This window comes from Hoplias malabaricus, chromosome Y (genome assembly GCF_029633855.1).
Source record: "Hoplias malabaricus isolate fHopMal1 chromosome Y, fHopMal1.hap1, whole genome shotgun sequence".
Taxonomy (NCBI): domain Eukaryota; kingdom Metazoa; phylum Chordata; class Actinopteri; order Characiformes; family Erythrinidae; genus Hoplias; species Hoplias malabaricus.
In genome coordinates this window covers 50,079,389-50,102,139 of record NC_089820.1, presented here as the reverse complement: position 1 = coordinate 50,102,139, position 22,751 = coordinate 50,079,389, and the positions used below count along the sequence as shown (strand labels likewise).

The window sequence follows — 22,751 nt, the reverse complement described above, 5'->3', positions numbered from 1 at the left end:
CGTGTATTATCAGTGTCACGTTACATCTCCAAGAATACAGTCAGTGTCTTTGAGCTAGTGCAGCTTAACCAATCCCTAGTGGCCTATTAATAACTTTAACATGGAGGAACCCCACTCCTGATAAGGTGTGAAGACTTTGAACTCTGTTAATGATGAGGAATAGGCCCGCTGACAGTGAGACAGATGGGTTTGCTGCTCAGGTCCACCCCCTGCGCCTATTGGAGTGTATTCACATCTTGAGCATCCATATGCCTGACCGGAGCTATTCAAACTGTGAGTAATCAACACCAGGAAACGAGCTGGTTTATGACAGGTCGCCCTCCGCACTGATAGTTGTTTTTGTTTGAATAAAAGAAGCTGTGTGATTTCACACTAGGGATGGGAGGTGATACATGAAGTGCTCAAAGCCAGAGTTGTGTTGAAATTAAATGGGCATTAGAATAGCGGATGTTAATGTGTTGTTTTTATATATGCTAATAGATGTACTCCCAGCTGTATTAGATTACAACCTACTGATATCAAAGCACACGACAATAGATAATTGTTTTGGCTTTATCTAACTACAAGCCCATTGTCAGGAGAGCAGGAATCTATAAAATGCAATTAACACAGTAATCTCTGATATGCTAATCCTCTTAAACCTTTATTTTATTGACACAAATGCAACCACTCTATTTTCTTTGATCATATTGATATCATTTTGTAAATATAAACAGAAGTGGAAATCAATGTATGCAATACACGCAAAGAGCTGGGATGGATGGGCATTATATATAATTTTCACGTGCATCATTTTCACACATTCCATTATTAGCAGGGTTCTGTGAAACCTGTTCTGTGGCCAAATTATACTTTAGTTTTAAATTATGGGAAAACAATTATTGAATTCTCTGTGCTAAAGGTTATAAGGTGAAAGGTAGAAAAGCCAGCATCTGCATGTACAGTACGGTATGTGTCAAATTATCCTTGATGCAGAGGTATATGCTGCCATCAATGTGATGTTTTTCTTTGAAAGTCCATGGTTATTTCAGCAAGATTGTGCCAGGCCTTATACTGCAGTTGTATTGTGCTACAAACGTGGTGTTTTATACACACACTGTATGACTGGCCTGCCTACAGTCCAGATTTGTTTTCTATAGCACATCATGAAGTGGAAAATCAAGTAACAGTAACTCTTGTATCAGGTAAGGCTGAGCAAAACTCCCACATTACTTTTTTCCCCAAATTTACTCCATATCCTCAGTTCTGAAATATTTAAGAATTTTATTTAAAAGAAAAGGTAAACAGTCGTAAATATGCCACTGGCCCAAATGTTTTGTGTGTGTGTGTGTTTTGAAGGCAACAAATTTGAAATGTTTCTATTTACAAAATACTTGCATGTGCTATTTTATTGACCTTAAACTTCCCCTTTATTCACTATTCATCGTGACCCTTTAATAAAGAACAGTACGTCCACCGCTCACTCTAATTCTGACACCATTGACGCCACTCCTGCCTGGATCTTGTTTCAAACTTATTCTCTCCAAGCCTGCACTTAAAGCACTCACTAGGTGGAACTCCAGGTATGTCCTGACAAACGCAGACACCATGCTGTCCATAGCCAGTGTCCATGGGCATGTCCCCTTTGGCTTTCCATGGTCTTTGTTGTGTTAATACTGGGATATTGTTGGACTGGCGCTGTTCCCATGAGGGCTAATGACCATAATGACCATAGCATGCTTGTTCTGGCATGGCCTGGACAGTGTAGCGTTTAGTGCAGACTCAGTAGTGTTAATTCAGTGAAACATCAGGGGTGAGCTCTTATGACTAGGTTGTAAGATTCTTGGGAGCGCAGATAAACCTGAAAAGCAATATAACAGTGCATAATGGAATGTGAGGAGTCCTAATTTCTTTATATTAAACTCCACGTTTGGGAACCCCTGCTTTTTCACATTTCCCTTCCTCATGCAAGCGGATATCTAATCTCAGATATATCTTCTGCAAAAGGAATAACTTTATTTAAAGATAATTAAGATAATAATTAACTGTATTTGAAGGATGTTTTGCGGCACGGTGCTGCAGCAGGTAGTGTCACAGCCACACAGCTCCAGAGACATGGAAATTGTGGGTTTGATTCCCACTCCAGGTGACTGTCTGTGAGGAGTGTGGTGTGTTCTCCCTGTGTCTGCGTGGGTTTCCTCCGGGTGCTCCGGTTTCCTCCCACAGTCCAAAAACATACGTTTGTAGGTGGATTGGCGACTCAAAAGTGTCTGTAGGTGTGAGTGAATGTGTGAGTGTGTGTGATGCCCTGTGAAGGACTGGCGCCCCCTCCGGGGTGTGTTCCTGCCTTGTGCCCAATGATTCCAGGTAGGCTCTGGACCCACCGCGACCCTGAACTGGATAATGGTTACAGATAATTAATGAATGAATGAATGAATAAAGGAGGTTTTGAATGGAAAATGAATAAAGGAAGGGTAGCCTCTGATGTTATAATGTTAGCGATCCCTGACGGAATCTGTCAGGCCACTGAACACAAAGCACATATTTGAAGAAAGACCCGGTTCTGTGATTGAGTGTTATTTAACACATTTATTTTTCCTTAAATTACAGAACAGCACTTTCAATGTGCCGAAGAAAAGTAAAACACCACATAAACTGAAATAGTGAGGCATATGGTGATTCCCTCTCATAGATATCATTCATATCTTCACTTCAAACAAATGACCAAATGGACACAAGCAGCAAACACATGGCTAATGAGTGAAATGATTAAGCAGTGATTCTCTGGGAGACACGAAGCATGAATGTATATGGGGTGTGCGCATGAACTCGGATGAATAATCAAACAAAGACAATGAAATCTTTCTTCTCTGGAGTATGACCTTTGACACATCCTGAGGTCAGTCTGGAGGACTGAAAGAGGGTCATATGGGGCCCGTGGAGGTCCATCTCAGAGTCAAGTCTGATGTACGACTCACTTCTTGGTGTCCTCTTTGGCGATTTGAGCTGCAAAAGAAGGACAGAAACCTAAAACAATGACCTTTGTTTGTGCAGCATTTAACAGTTATTCAATAATTAGGGGTGGTTCCCCAGACAGATATTAACCCTAGTCCTAGACTATATCCTCTTTTCAGTGTAGTTCAGGACTAGCCTTAATCACCGTCTGGGAAACCACTCTTTAGAGCCTGTTTCCCAGACTAAGATTAAAGCTAGACTAAAAATGAAGACAAAACCTAGAACGACAGTTGCCATGGTGAACTTTCATCGATCATTGATGCAGTAATGTCATAAAAGCCTTGGCTTAATCCAAGTCTTGCAACCAGCCCCTGAAGTAATATTTCAACTGTAAAACAGATGTGTGTGTGTGTGTGTGTGTGTGTGTGTGAAAGAGAGAGAGATACCCACAATATTCAAACCATTCCATTAAGGCAAGCTATGAGATTACATGCACTTTATTTCCTTGTCAGCTTTTACCATGAGATCCAAATAACAGCCTTAATGATGCAGAACATTGTATGTGTGCAGTACATACACAGCATGTCTCAAACTCATTTGTTATTTGCACTTGTCCTGTGGAAGCTTATGGCAAGGACATAATTTATATATATATATATATATATATATATATATATATATATATAAACACCCTGAACATTAGAAGACTCTTTTGCAATGATTAAAGGGTTCTTTAAAGGGGTTCTTCAGATTGATGTAGATTTTGCCTTAGATGGTTCTATATGGGGCGGCACGGTGGTGCAGCAGGTAGTGTGTCACAATCACACAGCTCCAGGGGCCTAGAGTTTGTGGGTTCAATTCCCACTCCGGGTGACTGTCTGTGAGGAGTTGGTGTGTTCTCCCCGTGTCTGTGTGGGTTTCCTCCGGGTGCTCCGGTTTCCTCCCACAGTCCAAAAACACGTTGGTAGGTGGATTGGCGACTCAAAAGTGTCCGTAGGTGTGAGTTTGTGATTGAATGTGTGTGTGTGTTGCCCTGTGAAGGACTGGCGCCCCCTCCAGGGTGTGTTCCTGCCTTGCGCCCAATGATTCCACGTGGGCTCTGGACCCACCGCGACCCTGAACAGGATAAGCGCTTACAGATAATGAATGAATGGTTCTATATGGCATCAAAAACAGTCCTTCTATCAGAACAACCTTGAAATTATGTGCCATATTGAACCCTTTTTCTAAAAGGTGCTGTATAGAACCATCTATAGCACATTCTACATCCATCTGAAAAACCACTTAATGATGCAAAGAACCCTTTAATCATGCAAATGTGTTAGTTATTTGGTTTGTTTTTAATGCCATATCTGCCCATAAGGCCACATTCATGGCAGGAAAGGTAGTAAGATGTAATTTATTTACTAATACAGTTTTATTTTAGAGATGTTGAGGCTGCCATCTATATAAGTTTGTCAAATGTGTTGCTTAAGTTTCATTATTGACAGGAATTTTAGGAGTGCTGATGCTTTCGTGTTGTTGAACAATTCTGTTATGGACTTTGCAATTATAGGATCTGTTGACTCTCACGGCCAAAATCAATATAGTCCAACATTAAATATTTTATCGTAAGCAATGTTTGGCATGTTTTAATCATACAAAAGGTTCCTCAAGTGTTCAGAATTCTATATAGAACCATTTACTTTGTACCTCATTGTAGAACCATAATTTTGAGTGTAGCTTTGTTTGACTGAGTTAGAAATCTTATGGGCATTTATCCGCCATGTCTATAATACTAAGCTGCTATTACAACCTGAGCAACAGACTTGCAGTTATTTATGTCCAGAATGAAACAGTACAGGAAAGATTTGTTTGAGCCACAAATTTTGCCACATTTTGGGACAAACCTCTTAATGAACAGGCGCATGTTAAGATGATTCTCTAGCACATAAACAGAACTTAAACTCTAGTGACAGCTGAGTACCTTCTTTCTGGCCATGTAACATAGAGGCAGCTGTACAGTGATGGTGGGCTTACCTTCATAACATTTCACACAGAGCAAACCTGACTTTATTCACGAGCTGAGCGAGTCGGTGGGGACGGGTGAGGAGAAATAGGAAACAGCAAGGAGGTTAGGTTAAAGTTGGACACACCAAATCTCATGGATCTTTGTTAAAGGATCCATTCTGGACCCTTGGAATGTACACTGAGATACATATAACTGATACATATCCGGTTACATGAAGATAATAATGCAACAGAAAACATAAAGACATGTTGATATATGCCAGAAATGTCCATGTTTAACACACATGGCCGGCATCCTAATGGATGGATTCTTAGAAGATTATTGATGTGTTGAACTGCACTTTAAAAGTATTTAATCATAGAAAACCTTCTTTAGATCTGGATTTCATGTGTCGGGTAAATTAAGTTCATACAGAATTACTTTTCTCAGTGCAAGATTAGTGGCTAATGAGACAGCCTTGTATGGGTGTGAAACCATGGATTCTGTTTCATCAGCATATATCTAGCCACATGAGTAAATACTGTTGCTGTCCAAAGAAACATGTCAATTTGTAGTTTACTACATCATTTGAACACAGTAGATTTCCTTGAATGGACCAATAGAAATGCTCCTAATTTACCTGGAATAAAATCTTTTTACATTGACTTCTGTTGAAAATTATGAGGTTTTTCTCCTATACAGTTACTGTTTTGGAGATACATGCTTTTCTTTGGAGAGCAATGACAGGAGAAAATGGTTCCTATAAGATAACACTGCAGTGTCACTCATACACATGCTCATATTTGACCAAACATTGTACAATGCAACTAAATGACTACAGTAGGGTTGTGCCATATCTTATCATTCACAATAATATCATAATTTCTAAGTGATATAATGACGATATTCTGACTTGTTTTTAATGACGCCATGCAGTTACCCATAATATGGCATATGTTCTTTACATGAGTCATTTAGCAACAGTGAAGTATGGTGAAAAGTGGCTCCAAAATGGAGAGTGACTTCAATCGTGTAGGGTTTGTTTAGTTATAGAATATCTGATGTACAAAAACCATTGTATTATATTATTATTATATATTAAATATATTTAATTTAATATAATTAATATTGATATAACATTTATTTTGTTGCATTAGTCTGTTCTTGAAATGAATAAAAGCATTTTTCAGTGTTTTCTTGATATCGCCAAGAATATCGTTATCACCAAAATACACTAAAATATCGTGATATTATTTTAGGGCCATATCGTCCACCCCTAGACTACAGACAGGAATGTTAAATATAGCACATAAAATAAATGAAAAATCTATGTATTTGCTGTGTCTTACAGTGTCCAAGCACATACACACTTCCCATGCATTTTATTACAAGCAGTTTTAATTCATGATTTCCTGACCATTTTCCAACCTTTATGCCTCCAAATAGGCTGAATTTGTTTCTGTGCCTTTAAGACTCATTGCTGTTGTGCATTTGTATTATTTCTCACATCTCTCAATTTGAAAAAACTGTAAAAATATTTTTCTGTACAGTTACCACGATGTAAATGAGCTCTGCTCTCATTGGCTGTCCGGTGCAGCTGGGCTGAAACATGCCGTATAAATTGAACATGAAATGACAGTGCTGAATGTATGCAGGTTGTGTGGGTGCACGTATGTAACACATTTAGTTTTTTATGATGTCATACAAACAAAAAAGATACAAAAAATCACTAAATATGGACTGGGCAATGAAAAGCACCTTTCAAAACAACTTCTCCAAGCAGTGTTTACATACCGTCTTTCGCCAAAAAGAAAACTGAAATGTAATAGTGACCCTTTAACCTCTTCATACAGATTTCTAAAATTCAATTTGATAATGAAAGAGCTGTCTGAAGCTGTGTTCCCCATTGGATAATTAAAGGAATGATTTCTGAAAAGGTTGAAGGTGAAGCATGGTACTTACGGCGAACCTCCAGCTTGCACTCCACTGTGTCCTCTCCACTGGCATTTACAGCTTTACACATGTACACCCCTCCGTCAAATGGACATGGCTTTCGGATCTCCAGGGTCAAAATTCCCTGCTTGCTGAACATTCGATACTTGGCTTCATTTGTGATGTCCATTTTGTTCTTGTACCATGTGATTTTGGGCTGAACAGACAGAGGTAGGGGAGTTTGAGACTATTAATGAATGAATGTACCAGCTACCTCTACTTTTACATCCCATGGCTGGGAAACTCTTTCTGAAAATGTCAATAAAGTCTGTAGGGACCACTAGTGAGTTTACAAGCATTATATTAGTTCTTTTCCCTGCTGGTCTAAAATGGAAGTACACATCCAGACTGATGTTATCTACATTGACATTCATTGACTTAAAAGATTGGCTTAATCTTCCTGGAAGCTCTTTCTGTTTCTATTTACAACTCAAACCTGTTTTCAATGCTTATGAAGCTCCAGGTGGGGGGTTTTCTATAGTAGTACTTCATACACTTATTAAATCTATTTAATCTAAAACCATATCTTTAAATTCTACTATTAAACAAAGACAAACTGGTCAAACCAGGCCTTATGGGGTGCTTTATGAATGCATTATAACATGTTATGAATGTGCTTAAATATTCTTATACACAGCTTATGCTTAGAAAGTTACTGATACACATCCCTCTTTCTCATATTAATATCTGATACCATTGCCGTCTCTTTCTATCAACCACTACATTTTAACTTCTACAGATATTTTTGGACTAGAAATTTCTATGGTACAAAAACTGAAGGAACATTCAGGCCCAGTCCGATTCTATTGTTAACATCAAACAAATGATGTAAGTATTTATTTATTTATTTATGTATTTATTCTGTCTGTGCTAGCCTTCTAGATTCTGCGGCTTGGGGTCGAGATCAGAATCTTTGGCATTGTTTTCCTTCTATTCCCTCACTCTCTCTTCCCTCTTGTTCTGTTTGATGTTATTATTTATAAGAAATAAATAATTGATCAAAGGTAATTTTTCCAGCTGTGAGTTTGCTGATTTCCTGTATCCAGAAATAATCCCAGACACTCACTTGTCTCAGAGTGTCTTTTTTAAAAGGTTTTCACACGCAACACAGTTTGAGAAGCTTGTGTCATATGCCAAAATGACAGTCCCTGACCCTTTTATGTCAGGGGGTCAAGCTCGCCTCACCTTGGGGATGCCTCGTACAGAGCAGCTGAGAGTGGCGTTGTAGCCTGAAATGATTGAGCGGTTGACCAGTGGGTGGGTGAATTTTGGCGCCTCTGAAAAGTCATGGTCTTTGTACCTGGGTGGCTGGTATTCGACGCCTGAGGACAGAATGTAATGTCAGAGTTGCTTAATTATATCTGGGAATTGTAAAATATTAGTTGGCAGTTAATATAATGAAATGACTACCTAAAAAATGTAATTAATTTACAAGAGTATGGGATAAACAGCAGTCTTAAGTGTTCAGGACCTCTCACCTGTTTTCTGGATGTAGGCGCTGTCTTTAGAGAGGCAGGGCTCTGGGCTCAGCCCCACCATGTTCATGGCGAACACCCGGAACACATACTCGTTCCCCATGATCAGATCTGACACCACACAGTTAGTGCGACGATACTGCTCGTAGACTGTGTACCATTCCTGTACAACAAACCCATACACACATTATTGTCACAAACACGGTGCATTTCCTACAGATGATCCAAACATGTGCAGTTCTGTGCAAAAGTCAGAGACCCCCTGTAATTCATTTAAACCCTTGCTTCAGACCTGGATATATCCTCAGGTGTTTCTTGTTTCTGCTCTACTGTGAGAAAACAGCATTATAGATCTAAAATGATGTGGAGCTGTCCAAAATGTTTTATTGAGGAAAGAGCACCCAGACCTCAACAGCACTGACTTTGTTTAAGATTTTTTTTGTTTGTGTCATAAAAAGCATAACATGCAACCGATCTCTAATGATGAGCTATGGGGGTTGGTAAAAATGCACACGGAATCAAACAAAACATAAAAAAAATGATTATCTTTAGTTGCTGAAACCTGAAACGTATGTTTTTGCATTTTTTTCTGATGCTGAAAAATGTATATATTTGTATATGTGTATGTAAAATGTATATATGTATATAATTCTAAACCATTTTTGTTGTTAAAGAGTAGCCTCTGACTTTGGCACAATAGCTGTAGTACCACACTCATATTTGTCTTGCAGATTCTTTTTTGGATCAGAAATCCTCATGAGCAAAACTGCAAAAAGTTGGACAACACAAGTTTTCTTGCAAATTTGACAAAGCAATGGCCTTGTGCTACATATTTATAGACATGATTCCTGTAGACACACATGCTTTCAATAAGTTACAAGCATGGACAATCCAAGTATAGATGGGGTGCTGCAGTCATCCAGCAGCTGTCTGCTTTTGTCTAGTCTATGTAACATAACAGCAAAAAAAACCAACCAGTTACCTTGTTAATCTTCATCAGCTTTGTCATTAGCGCAAACATATTCTCAGCCTTATCGGACATTCAATATTATATTTCACGATTCATAAATATGTAAGTATACAGCAGTCATTGTCAGTGTTTTACACTGCAGTATTGTGTTACATATTTATTAAGCCTTATGTCATTAGCATGATAATGCAGACAACAAAAGTAGACTGTTGGCCTACAGACATGTTCCAAGACAGAGAGCCTAAAGTGCTTTTATATTTAGTAGCAGGGCATCTCTGATTTCTCATGAAGATAATGTCCAGTGAAATGTGATGATGCTGCATTGTCCTGGATGTGCAGAGAGGAATAAACTGGCCTTAATACCAATGAGTGCTGAACCTCACAACAATATCCTTTCTTATTTAGTTGCAAATAGCAGATGATGGACTGGAATTTGAAGTTAAATGTATACTTAAAGCCTCTTTATTCTCATGAGGTCTAATACAAATTACTCAGTAGTCTCTCTGAATTTACATTCTATAGAGTGGGTCCACCATATGGAAGTGGCCTTACTTTAAAAAATGCAGAATCTCTGATACATCCAGTCTCTAGGTGTCAAGTAAAGTGCCGGTCTCATTATGTTAAGAAGAATCATTGGGGAAATCCATGTTTGCTCCTTCAAGATAGTGTTCCTTTGTGGGTGTCCCTCAAGAAACTCTCCCTATTGGAGTAAAAGTTTCTCCTGATTCCTGATTGGATAGTAATCTACTATGTGGTGCTAATGCTAAATCATCAAGTTCAGAATCTTGATGGTTTTGCTTTCTTTTTGAGTTCCTAGTGGCTGGAGAACAGAATGGAGAAAGAATATTGTGCTTTTATAGCCAAATTTTACTCATCAAGACTATCATCTTCCAATGTTCGTGTCTTTACTGAATCATTGCAGAGAACAACAGGGTGAAGAGTGCAGTGTATTGGCAGCATTTAGAACCAGGCCAAGGCTGCAGAACAGGGAAGTGGCCAGAGGCATGCCTGGCCTTTGTTGAGGGCCACTGTTGCTCCCAGATGAGGTGGAGTGAGTGTCATTTTGGAGCTTTGGGCTGAAGTCTCCAAATGTTCTGAATGGTGTCCTGCTCTACCTCTGAAACATTTGAGCCAAGTGTCACAAGAGGAGCTAAAAACCAGAGTGCTGTCCATGCCATCTTGCATCCCTTGTGCATAGCACACATACATTAATCAATTATAGTGGTGTGTCCAGGGGCTTAGCTGCGTTTGTTGGACATGGGCAGGGTTATAGAATGTAGATGGTGGGACAGAAAGAGCATCTCTCATTTCTCTCTCTCTCTCTCTAAAACTATGACCTGCAGCACCTACCATGGTCTTCTTGTCAGCTTTTTGAATGTTGTACCCGATAATATCACAGTTGCCATTATCTTTAGGCGGTTTCCACTCCAGTGCCACATTAAATCCCCACACATCCACCACCTTCAGTGTCTGAGGAGGTCCAGGAAGATCTGGCAGAGAGAGACAATAGAAAAACTCCCATATTACGATTATACGTATTAGAAAAATAAAAAAGCAAATAATGTGTGTATGTAAAATTAAATGTGTGGATCATATGAGGACTTACCCACAATCTGAATGGACAAACTGACCTTGTCCTCCACATTCTCAATTTGCACCTGGAGCTCATACACCCCAGAATCCTTGCGCTCAGTCCTCCTGATGAACAGGATGCTGTCCGTATCACTGTTCCTCACACTCACCTGCTTGGGGTCGAGAGGCTCACCGTTTTTCAGCCAGGTCACTTTTGGCCTTGGCTTACCCTGGAGACGATGTTTGGAGTTAGCAAAATGTGATTGTTGGGTGTGGTGAAGCTGAAACTTGGACAGGCACCATGTCTACGTTAAATGGATTTCATTCGTCCGGCTTATGATATATTTCTATTCGAAATTCTTTGGGATTTCTTCATAGTTTTAAGCAAACACCAATTCCGCCAATTCCACTATCTATTATCTAGGGTAAAGGCTAGCACATGCTTATTCTGCAGCCACCTCAACTTTTTGAACTGGTATTATAATATCATTTGACACCTCAATGAAAAAGAATAACACTGCACAATTCCTACATGAGTCCTACCTGAACAACACTTACTAAAACAGAGAAAGTGAGGCCAATTATGCACTTTTGGACTCAAAATTCCAATTTCCAAACAACAGGGTCAGTGTCTAGACAATTGCGCAAGCAAAAATTCCCCCCAAAATTCAAGAGGCTGATATGCTCATATTCTCTAACAGATATTTAAATAGGGGAAATGCCATTTCAAGAGTGTGATTTTACATGTAAATAATGACATGTGTGCGAGGAAGGCAATAGCCTAATGGTATTTCAAATGCATAATGTTACCCATATGCAGGAATCTTAATGAGCTCATCACTGTAAGGTTGGCCCAGCACCAGTGCGTGTTTGTGTGCACTGGCCTGCTGTTTTTGTGTAACACAGTTCCCCACTGAGTCTTCACAGCTGCTGTTCCCATTCGTGTCAATGACACTTATCAAGCTGCCATCTGTAAGCGGCCTCTCTCATCAGGTTTCAGTCACCCAGCTCTGTGTATTTATAGACTTACATATAGAAAGAGCATAGGCCATTTCTCTCCTTGCGAACTGCCATAAGCACAGTATTGTAGGCCTACATGGGTTACTGTTTCAGTCTGAGCAAGCATGCTGCTTTTAGATGCCAGATAAAAGAAGACAGTCAAGTGGCCAGTCATAGCTATAGACACATGCTTAAGCATGCATGATTCAGACTGGTAGCACTGATTTGGGAAAGCTTTCAGAACAGGCTGAGGTAGAGGAACTAGAGGTAGAGGATAACGTAGAGGTTAACGTTAACCAGTGGCTCAACGTAATGAGACTTTAATACCTGCTGACCTTCTGTATTATGCAATAAATCTTGGGTTACCTCTGTGTCAGATCCTACACACAGGCCCCATGTGGTCATTAGAGTGAAACAACCTGGACAGCTGTTCCTCACCTGGAATGGGATCATAAGGTTAACACTCTCCCCAACTTTCTTGATGAGGGTCTGACGGAGATTGCGAGGGAGCCAGATTTTGGGGCGCTCTGTTGGAACGGAAGACAAAACATCACCAAAGTGGACAGTACAGTGTGTATAAGACTTACAATAGAGGTCTAACATCACACTCAATAATTTAACTATGATACAAAATGGTGGCTTTTCGTTTCAATTACCATGTACCAATCAGTGTTAACATTAAAATTACCTACTTGGTTGTACACTCATTGAGGAGCACTTTGTAGTTCTACAATTACAGACCATCTGTTCCTCAGCATACTATATTAACCCCCTTTTCCCTATTATTAAATAGTCAGGACCACCACAGAGCAGGTATGGTTTGGGTAGGGGATTGTTCTCAGAGCTGCACTGGCACAGACTTAGTGATGTTTATGTAAGTGTATAGTTAGTTAGCGTGTTGTACTGGTACAAGTGGACCCAACACAGCAGTGCTGCTTTCATGTCGCTGCAGGACTGAGAACAATCCACCAACCAAAAATATCCAGCCACCAGAGTCTTGTGTCCACTGATGAAGGACTTGAAGATGATTAACACAAACTGCGCAGCAGCAGATGACCTCGCTTTGATTTTGCATCTACAAGGTGGGCCAACAAGAGAAGTGCACCTAATAGAGTGAACAGAGAGTGGGCACAGGGTTAAAAACTTAAACAGCACTACTGTGCCTGATCCTACTTTCTCTGTGGTGGTCCTTTGGGGTCCTGACCACTGAATCATTAAGTAGCAAGGTGGAAGGGGGATAACAAAGTATGAAGAGCAACAGACGGACTACAATCTGTAAATGCAGAACTAAAAATGTTACCTATATGATTAGTAGAAAAAGAGAACAATGAATTTAGAAATAATTTCACGTTAAAGGTTTTTCTGATTAGTGCTTAAATATACATTAATATATGTTTTGCATTTCTGTCATCTATGCAGTGCTGTGGGCCAGAACTGTGCTGACATGCTCAATACACAATAACATTTTATTTTGGATGAACAATGATAGCCATTGGGAGTGCACAGTGATTCACATCACTAAAGGCTTATTACTGAGTTTTAATAACAATAGCAATAATAAAATAATTGGAAAACTGTACATTATATATTACAGCTGCACTCTAAACTACTGCTTTAAAGGAACACTAGGAAAGATATTTGCTTCTGAGAGTCTTTGCCTTTTTAAAAAAAAAAATTATACCAGTTATGTGCCTAAGTCCATTCATTCATTCATTCGTTATCTGTAATCGCTTATCCAGTTCAGGGTCGTGGTGAGTCCAGAGCCAGAGCCTGGAATCATTGGGCGCAAGGCGGGAATACACCCTGGAGTGGGCGCCAGTCCTTCACAGGGCAACACAGACACACACACCTATGGACACTTTTGAGTCGCCAATCCACCTACCAACGTGTGTTTTTGGACTGTGGGAGAAAACCCACGCGGACACAGGGAGAACACACCACAGTCACCTGGAGCGGGAATCGAACCCACAACCTCCAGGTCCCTGGAGCTATGTGACTGCGACACTACCTGCTGCACCACCGTGCCGTCCTGCCTAAGTCCAGCTATTTTAAAAAAATTTTTAGTACCACTTACTTTTCCAGCCTTTTGTTGACCCTGTAGCAACATTTCTGAGACATGTTTCTGCCATCAAGATCTAAATGAGTCAATATTTTTTCATGAAATGGTAAAATGTCTCCCTTTCAACATCTTACATGGGCTCTATATTCTATTGTGAACAAAATTTGGGTTTAGGAGACATGAAAATCATTGTATTCTTCATATTTTTAAATAATTTTTACATTTTACACAGCGTCCCAACTTTCCAACCGTGTTGGAATTGGGGTTGTAAGATAAAAGATTATGAAGTGTTCCTTTAAGGAGCCATTTCTATATAACCACAACCATGTAGCTAGGTGTTTGAACGTGTACAAAACATAGCCATAGGCTCAACATAAGCCAGCAGGATCATTTAGCGGTAACTATTCATAAGGACAAAGCCTTCATTTATCTGCATCGCAGCAAACACAAGCTCTCATCAGGGCCCTCTGCCAGATGAGCACTTAGCACCATATCGTCTTATCAGCGAGCGGAAAGTCTGGGGGGCCTGGACTCTAAAATAACCCCTAGCTTATCTTCTACCCTTCCCAGTACTAATGCTCGATTTTGCTGAGGACAGCTGGCAGACATGGAAATGCAAATGAATGTTTTCAAAGAGGACTCATGACATCTGTCCTATCACACATGGTGCTTGCAGAGCGGTTAGTTTAGTAGTTAACTTCAGCGGTATGAAACAGTTTGTGGAGTAAATGTAATCCTAGACTCTATAACTAATTGTGAAATGGATCAGTCTGAGGAAAATTAATTTGATAATCGAATCAAGACAGAGTTAAAATCTATTTGTGTATTGAGCAATAATAGAATAATTGAGCTAGAAGACAGTCTATGTATGTGACCGAGGGAGTTTTTTTAATTGCATATATGGCCCTTTGGCCTTTTGACATATACCATAGCTTACATCTATTTATGATAATATTTTCATCCTTTCATTTATTATCTGTAAACACTTATCAAGTTCAGAGTCACAGTGCATCTGGAGCCCACCCAGAATCACTGGGTGCCAGCAGGAACACACCCTGGAGGGGGAGCCAGTCCTTCACAGGGCGACACACACACACACACATACTTACACATTCACTCACACACATGGACACTTTTGAGTCGCCAATCCACATACCAACATGTGTTTTATGGACCATGGGAGAACACAACAAACTCCCCAAACAAACATCAGAATCCCAGAGCTGTGTGACAGCGACACTACCTTTTGCACCACCATACCGCCCTATTATGATAATCTCCAGAGCTATAATGAAACCTATGTCCAAAACTGGCTGGTACATGCTGATTTGACTTAGCTCATTCGTAAAGCATTTGATTTATTTGTTACACAATTGATCAATTAAGGGTGGTTTAAATGGGTTTTCTACATAGGCCGACTCTTTCTGAAGGAAAATAAAGATCCATGATTGGAACAGCCTTGTCTGTTCATCTAAAATATGTATTACCCCAAGCCATTTGTACAATTTGATTGAATATGTATGCCATTAGTTATGATTTGTTAAGTGTTTATAGTAGAAAAACATCTTGAATGATATATTTTACAATATCCTCAGACACAGACCTACTATAGAAGTTTTCCAGATGAAAAAGTATAATATCAAAATTTAATCCAGCAGTTATGAGTAAACGTATATATAGCAGCTTGAGTGTTATATGTGATAAACTCACGCATGATCTCTCGGATTGTGACAGACTGTGGCAGACTGGCAGGTGGGCTGGGACCAGCCACATTATACGCCCTTACACGGAACTGCATCTTCTCTCCTGTGGGCAGGTCACGGATAATGATTGAGGTTCTCTCCGTGAGGCCCTCAAATGCTGGAATCCACTCATCAGCTAGAGAAGATGAAAATAAGTCAGAGTCTCACAGAAACGCCAAAAGCCAAAGTATGAGTTTAACTGAATTAATTAAAGAGAATTTTAAAAAGACTCTAGTACAGCATCAGTACCCACAGTCTTCCAGAGTCCTTCATTACTACATGGATTGAAGAATTACATAAATTCCATGCTGGTTTAAGTTGGTATGTGCTATATATGATGATTTTGTGCTGCATCTAAAACAGCAGAATCCAGCACTAGGCTCATATTGATGGGACAGAGCAAAGCAAACACAAGTATGGATAAATAATTGTATTCATTAAAAACAAAAAAGAGGAAGTAAAGAACATAGCGAAAATGGCTAAAAAACAGGGTTTCTGCTCCACCTTCCACACTCCTGGGCTCTCACTCTGAACTAAGATGTGGTTCATTCTCATTTGAAGGAACTGTTTGTTCTGAAAGAGGCGGTTTAGACAAAGGCAGAACGGTTCTGTAGTGTTTGATCCCAGTGTTATTTTGACATAAATAAAGTCACAGACATTTTATTAAGGCCCTAAGAGAACGGTTGTGGAAAAGGAGTATATGTCCCCTTTGAAATGTATGCCCTGAGTTTATCAGCGAGCCGTTATTTGGACTTCATGGTTGGTCAATTCAGCTCAAGATTTAGCTCAAGAATGAAATTATAATTGAAAAAATTTGAGGGATCCTTAAGGGTCTGTGTGGCCTTGTCTATTGGCACATGTTGTTATAGCATTATCTTGAGGTTAATTAAAAAGGAGATCTAGGTAATGTGAATCTTAGAAGTTTAACCCCTGGTAATGCCACTCCTAGTCATCTGGATACTCTTTATGGTTGGGTAGGATGGCCCTTCTTCCCCTCAGCCCTAATTTAATGTACATAGTGCATGCATGCATGCATATGAACTTACAGCCTTCTTTGCAGTACTCGACCCCATAGCCATCAATTCCAGCTGAGCCGACTTTCTCTGGAGTCCTCCATTTAAGTGAGATGGTGGTGTCACTGATGTCATCCACGCACAGGCCAGTAGGTTCGCTGGTAGGGGCTGAGGAAAGTACAGAATATTTTGGTGGACAATACAAACGGTTGAAGATGTGTGGCACCTCACTTTAATAAATGATTGTATATTTGCATGGATTTTCTTCTTTTATTGAGGAAAACTGTTCTTAAATCATTGTATTCGTAGATTAGCAAACTTAGTAAATTAGAATTTTCTGGAATATCATTTTATATGACTGCATCAACAGATGTGTTTTATAATTTCACAATATTCCTGGGCTTAAACTACTGCTGTCTCAAAACTGCTGCAGGCATTCATTTCAGGGCAGGTCTCTGAGTGTTTGACATTGTGTTTGTAGAGGAATTCAAATGGAAAACACTAACACTAAATGATATTGTAACGCTGTAGAGATGAGGAGGCTGAAATGCACATGCAAAATTAACTTTATTAGACATAAATGCGAACAAATAATTAATGCAAAACACGGAGAGACTATAGATACACTAAGACTGCCGTTACACATACACAGGAAAAAATACAAACATGACTGACACCAACAGATACAAACACAGGGCTTATAACGGCTAACATGACAAGAAACACCTGTGAACTAGATCACATGATCCCTAATTGTTTACAGGTGTGGGGCATGGTTACAGGACATGAGGGACCAAAGCAAACAGGACATTGACTAACCATGACAGATATCAAAACACTACTGATCATTAAAACAATATAGCCATGTCTTGAGGTTTTTATTCACGATAACCACAAACTGTAAGCATATAAGATCTCCTATTTTAAATGTGTTCAAACAGTCATTTGGTAATTCAGTTGTAACTGGGCAGTTTTTAATTTCTGAAGCAACATTTAGAGGTCAGACTTCACACACGAAGGAAAAAATACTTATCTCACTGTGTATTTTTAGCTTGGAACTCTGCTTTGAGGTGCACATTTACTAATCTACCGGAGACCAAAGGTGGAATCATAATACTTTGGTACTATGTGGATTTACTATGACTTGTCGCCAGGGTGTTTTTAATCCTGTGCACTTGTCACTGGGAGAACTAGAGCAAAGCCCTTTCACCACAAGAAGGAGCAATGGAAACTATGAGACCAATAAAACTGAGGCCTAAGTGAGGTGCATCTAACTTTACTTTGTGGGCAACCTTTACGGTGAACTGCCCCGAACAGTTGAACATAACTGTCATTGCTTGAATGAGAGCAAGTTAAACTTGAGCTAGCAGTGATAAGAAATGCTCAGAGACATAGATGGTGTCGGTGTTGATGCTGCAGCTTCTAGGATAGGAATAGTTTGTACTGGTGTCACCCTGATAAATAAATGAATCCATGGTATGATTGTTATAAGTTAGATTTGTGATTGTGCAGCTTCATGTTAAGAAGGCATGTAACAAATCGTGATGTATTTACTCTTACAAATAGTTTATATAGCACACGTGTGTCATGACAGTGTCTATAAATACATATGTAATCCCATTAATAAAAACTGAAACTGATGCACGTCTGTAATTACATACACCATGTGTAAATACATATTTACTGGAAACACTTAATACAAAGGGAAACACGCCTTAAATCTGATTAATTCCAACTGGATGACTGCAGCTCATCTAAAAACTAATCAATAAATCATAAACAATTCCAAAATATAAGGTGTTATGTGTAATACTTAAAATAGAGTAATCCCTGGCATAAGCTTGTACAGTTGCTTAAGTAGTTGTAATTAATCATTTTGAACCTAATAAAAATATAACATTTCTATATAAGGTTACAACTGTGAGGTGTTACGCTGTAAAAACTTAACATCAGTTACTGTGGGCATTGCAGTGTTCATGGCAAGCCATATAACACCTCATAAGTGCATCTATAAACACACACAGGAATTCAGGATTCATAAGAAGTGTTGCCAGATATTTTTCTATCTTGCCAAGACTAATTATCTGTGTTTCCCAAAGCATGGAATGCTACATGCTAACATGTTGTATATAATAACTAAAGCTGCTTTACAAGTGCAAGCATTCCAGTTCATAAATAATATATCAGCTGTAATGTCAAGAACAAAAAATACATATTCTATATATGGACTGTGTGTAGAAAACTCTTGCTTCCATATTTTCATTCCACTGTTGGATTATTTGTCAGCATGACTTTGTGACACAACATAAAGGTCTGCTGTCTTGTACAACTGAATGCTAACAAATTAATACCAGAAATGTAGATTCGAGATTTTGTTCCAGCTGTGATGACAGTGATGATGTTGATATATGGGTGGTACAGCATAGTGGTTAACATCACTGCCTTTCATGTGACTCACTGGGGTTTAAATCTACCTCCAAATCAAGCAAACTATATTGTACTAATAAGAATCCATAGACGAGACTCTCACATTTTGTCCCAAGGCTAAAATCTCCATTAAATTAAACCATCTACACCTGTTTATTTTGCAAACAAAGCCAATTCAGTCTTTGTGATTCAAAAGCTGCTTATATCACCACAAGAGAAATTCACACAAAACAAAATACATGCATTCCTTAGGTTTTCCACAAGGAGAGAATCAGATGCCTACTGCCAATAGGTTCCGGTTCTGGTTCAGGTTCAGGTGGAAGGGCAGGTTCTGATGGGGCTACTTCAGCAGGTGGTGCCCCCTCCTCTACTGTGGGTTCCCCCTCTGCTGGAACCGCTTCTCCACCTTCAGGTGGTGCAGAAGGTGATGGATCGGCACTGGGGCCTGGAGGTGGTGCAGGTGGTGCTTCCGCCTCAGGTTCTTTGACCCCTGCCTGGGCCTCGGCCAATGCATCCGATGGCGCCTCTTCAGCTGGCTTCTTCTCCGCGGTTTTGGGGAGCATAGGTTTGGTCATTTTGCTGCTGGGTCACTTTAAGCTACTGTAGATGTACTCTGTGATGATTCCTGAATGCCGTGTGTCCGTCAGTGAGCCTGTGATCCTCTTGTTCCGGCCTTTCTCCAGCACCTGCCCCTCTGGGAGCTGTGACCAGGGTTGAGGACAGTGGCAGTGCAGCTGGCTGAGTGTCCTCCCCCACCACTCCCTCCTTTCTGTGGTCTCCACACGACTGGACGCAGCCTCACGGCATGCTAATATGCCATTATTTATAGAATAGCATGCCAAGGATAGTTTCCTAATCTATTGTGTTGTAATGGATGGTACTGATAGCTTTGATTTTTAGAAACATTTAGGTCAGATCTTCAGCTATTTTAAGTTTGGGATTACGGCAGTCATTCTCAGATGTTTAGGAACCCCTGGTAAAATTATAGTTCTTTACATTTTAATGCACATTTTAGGATTTTCCCAACTATTTCAACTCAGTGCTATAAATAGAAACTACAGATTGTAAAACCACAAACTAGTAATCTAACCATAGGTATTCAAAGATTTGCATACCACATTTTTTTTAAATATCATCAGTACCAGTCACTCATGGCCTGCCATGGTCAATCCTTCAGCAGCCCGCAGTCTGGTCATTTCATGTCCATGATATGATGACATGTGGTTGAGTGGTTGCAGGTGTCTACAGTAAAGCAGCATCCCTTACTTGGCCAGCAGATGAAAGTACAGACACCTTGAGAGCAGCAGGATTGTCACAAGCTCACACACAATGCCCCTCACCTCTGACACTCTACCCCCACCAACACTGAAAATAAACTCAAGGTACTTCAATATTCTACCAAAACAGCAATATAACATTCGCACTTAGACACTGACAGCAGTGGTTAAAGAAAAGACACATCACTAATGTGTGTCTATCAATGTGTGCACCGACCTAATATTCTCCTGCTATGAAAACTAGCTGTACTTCAAATTGAGCTGTGTGATTGCACATTCATTTCTTTTTACAAAAAGAAACAATTATTAAGATTAATCCTTCTTGCTTTGTAATTATTTTAACTTGTAATTACCTTTCAAATATTTAGAATACACTGTCACATACAATGTTTTTGCATGCCAATATGTATCCAACATGCCTGTCATTGGTGTGTCCATCTGCTAGTTATGACTGTGATGCTCCATTGAGCTGTAGAACATAGAATAGAGCCTCTGTCATTGCTACTCTGGTCTCAGCTATGCAGAAACTTCAGTATGTAACTTTTGAAATAGGGTGAAAAACCTACCAAGGCTTACGTGGGTGGAAACACACCCCGGACAGGACACAACACACACTCACCCAGTAACAAATAAACACAAACACACACATACAACTGGGAACAATGTGGTATAACTAATTGACCTATCACATGCATTTTTGGAATGTGGAGGTTACCATAGCAACTGGAGAAAACACACACAGACACAGAGAGAACACAGAAGAACATACTAAACCTTGAGTGTGTCTCTGTGAGCTCTGGCAGTAACACTTCTGATATGCCTGACCTGTGTTTAAAATCTATTTATTTAATTATTTATAATAAATAACTAAAAAGCAATACTGGATTCCTCCCCAGAGACAGTTGTGCTACAATATATTTATTAGTTGTAGTGAGTAAAGATATGAGGTCTATGATTAAATTTCTCTGAAAGTAATAAGTAACCCCAATACTGTTTATTATGAGAAGGAACACTAATTATATATTTGAAAACAATGAACTTGCTTGGTACCTAGCATCAGAATATGTGTGTGGCCAAATTAATTTGTATTTTTTAAAGAATTTAACCAGACATTGAAGTAATACATGGCAATCAATCTCAGAAACACATGCCAAGTGTAAATTAAAGCAGTGAACCTCACCAACAGGTACGAATGGCTCTGAGGCAGGACTGGGCCGTGACATGCCAATAGCATTCACAGCGTAAACCCTCATCTCATAGGCCATGCCCTCAATCATCCTCTTAGCCTCGTATGTGGTCTCCTTGTAGGGGTCAAAGTTCAGCCGCATCCACCTGTAGCTCTTTTTCTTCTTCCGCTCCAGGACATAGCCTTAGATGACATACAGTTCACCAGGTTAAACTACTTATTAATGCATCTGTCCATTTGTCTTTATGAACTTTAAGACAAAAAAAAGAGGCCTAATGTATAGGATTAGTTTTTTACTTTTTGGTTGCGTGCAACTCACCCAAGACCGGCTGACCACCATCAAACAATGGAGGATCCCACTGGACAGTGCAGCAGTCTTCACCAACACTGAGGATTCTGGGAGCTTGAGGTGGGTCTGGCACATCTAAGGAAAGTTAAAAAAAAAAAAAGGTTTGGGCTATTAGAGCAAAAGGTGTTCTAAAACACTTTGTATTCTTGAGGGCCTTTATGATGTATAAAAACTTAATAATCTTAAATAAAATCAAATATGATCCATATAATAATCCCCCTTAATACCCATAACCCTAATGTTTTAAATAAGCAGCTTTACACAAACTGTTTAGGTCAACTGCCTGATCCCTGTGTCTTTTACTGTGGTGCTGTATGACATTTTGTACACACTTTGCACCTTAAAGTAGCTGAACAGGTGTCCACAAATAGGAATACATCTTACCAACAACTTTCACATTAATGTCAGCAGTGTCTTCTCCTGCAGGATTCCGCACAATGACAGAGTACACGCCTTCGTCTTGTCGCTCAGCCCCCTCAATGGTGAAGATGCAGTGACCCTTAGTGCTCTCAACATGGACACGGCCTCCTGAATCTGTCAGTACCTAATAAACCGAGCACAACGAATTTAGCAGTCAGAGGATCTGCCTAAATAGTCTGTGGATGTCTGTCAACTACAGGAGGACAAACCCAAGCCGAATAAAAGTCAACATTCAAACTTACATGTTACAGTATCATGTTACAGCAGTGTCAAAAGGTACATTCTGTTTTTGCTTTTCTTACTTACTGTATGTGAATGTAGCTGCCATTTTTGCTCAAACCATATT

General features: G+C 39.7%; 1 protein-coding gene across 2 annotated transcripts in view; it reads right to left on the bottom strand.

The window, feature by feature from the left end:
• Nucleotides 1-2,610: 2,610 nt before the first annotated feature.
• Nucleotides 2,611-22,751, bottom strand: part of LOC136678042 (myosin-binding protein C, cardiac-type-like) — a 51,623-nt gene continuing 31,482 nt past the window's right edge. The window contains exons 23-34 of one of the 2 annotated variants that reach the window (XM_066655817.1): nt 22,370-22,529; nt 21,956-22,060; nt 21,631-21,819; nt 16,780-16,914; nt 15,702-15,869; nt 12,371-12,459; nt 10,968-11,163; nt 10,712-10,851; nt 8,395-8,554; nt 8,102-8,238; nt 6,887-7,073; nt 2,611-2,985 (exon numbers count right to left, since the gene is read on the bottom strand). In XM_066655817.1, coding sequence (XP_066511914.1) covers nt 2,954-2,985; nt 6,887-7,073; nt 8,102-8,238; nt 8,395-8,554; nt 10,712-10,851; nt 10,968-11,163; nt 12,371-12,459; nt 15,702-15,869; nt 16,780-16,914; nt 21,631-21,819; nt 21,956-22,060; nt 22,370-22,529 — 1,698 coding nt within the window. In that variant the 3' untranslated portion in view covers nt 2,611-2,953. Of the gene's footprint in view, nt 2,986-6,745; nt 7,074-8,101; nt 8,239-8,394; nt 8,555-10,711; nt 10,852-10,967; nt 11,164-12,370; nt 12,460-15,701; nt 15,870-16,779; nt 16,915-21,630; nt 21,820-21,955; nt 22,061-22,369; nt 22,530-22,751 lie in introns of those variants that run through there. The other variant, XM_066655816.1, reaches the window with a different exon arrangement.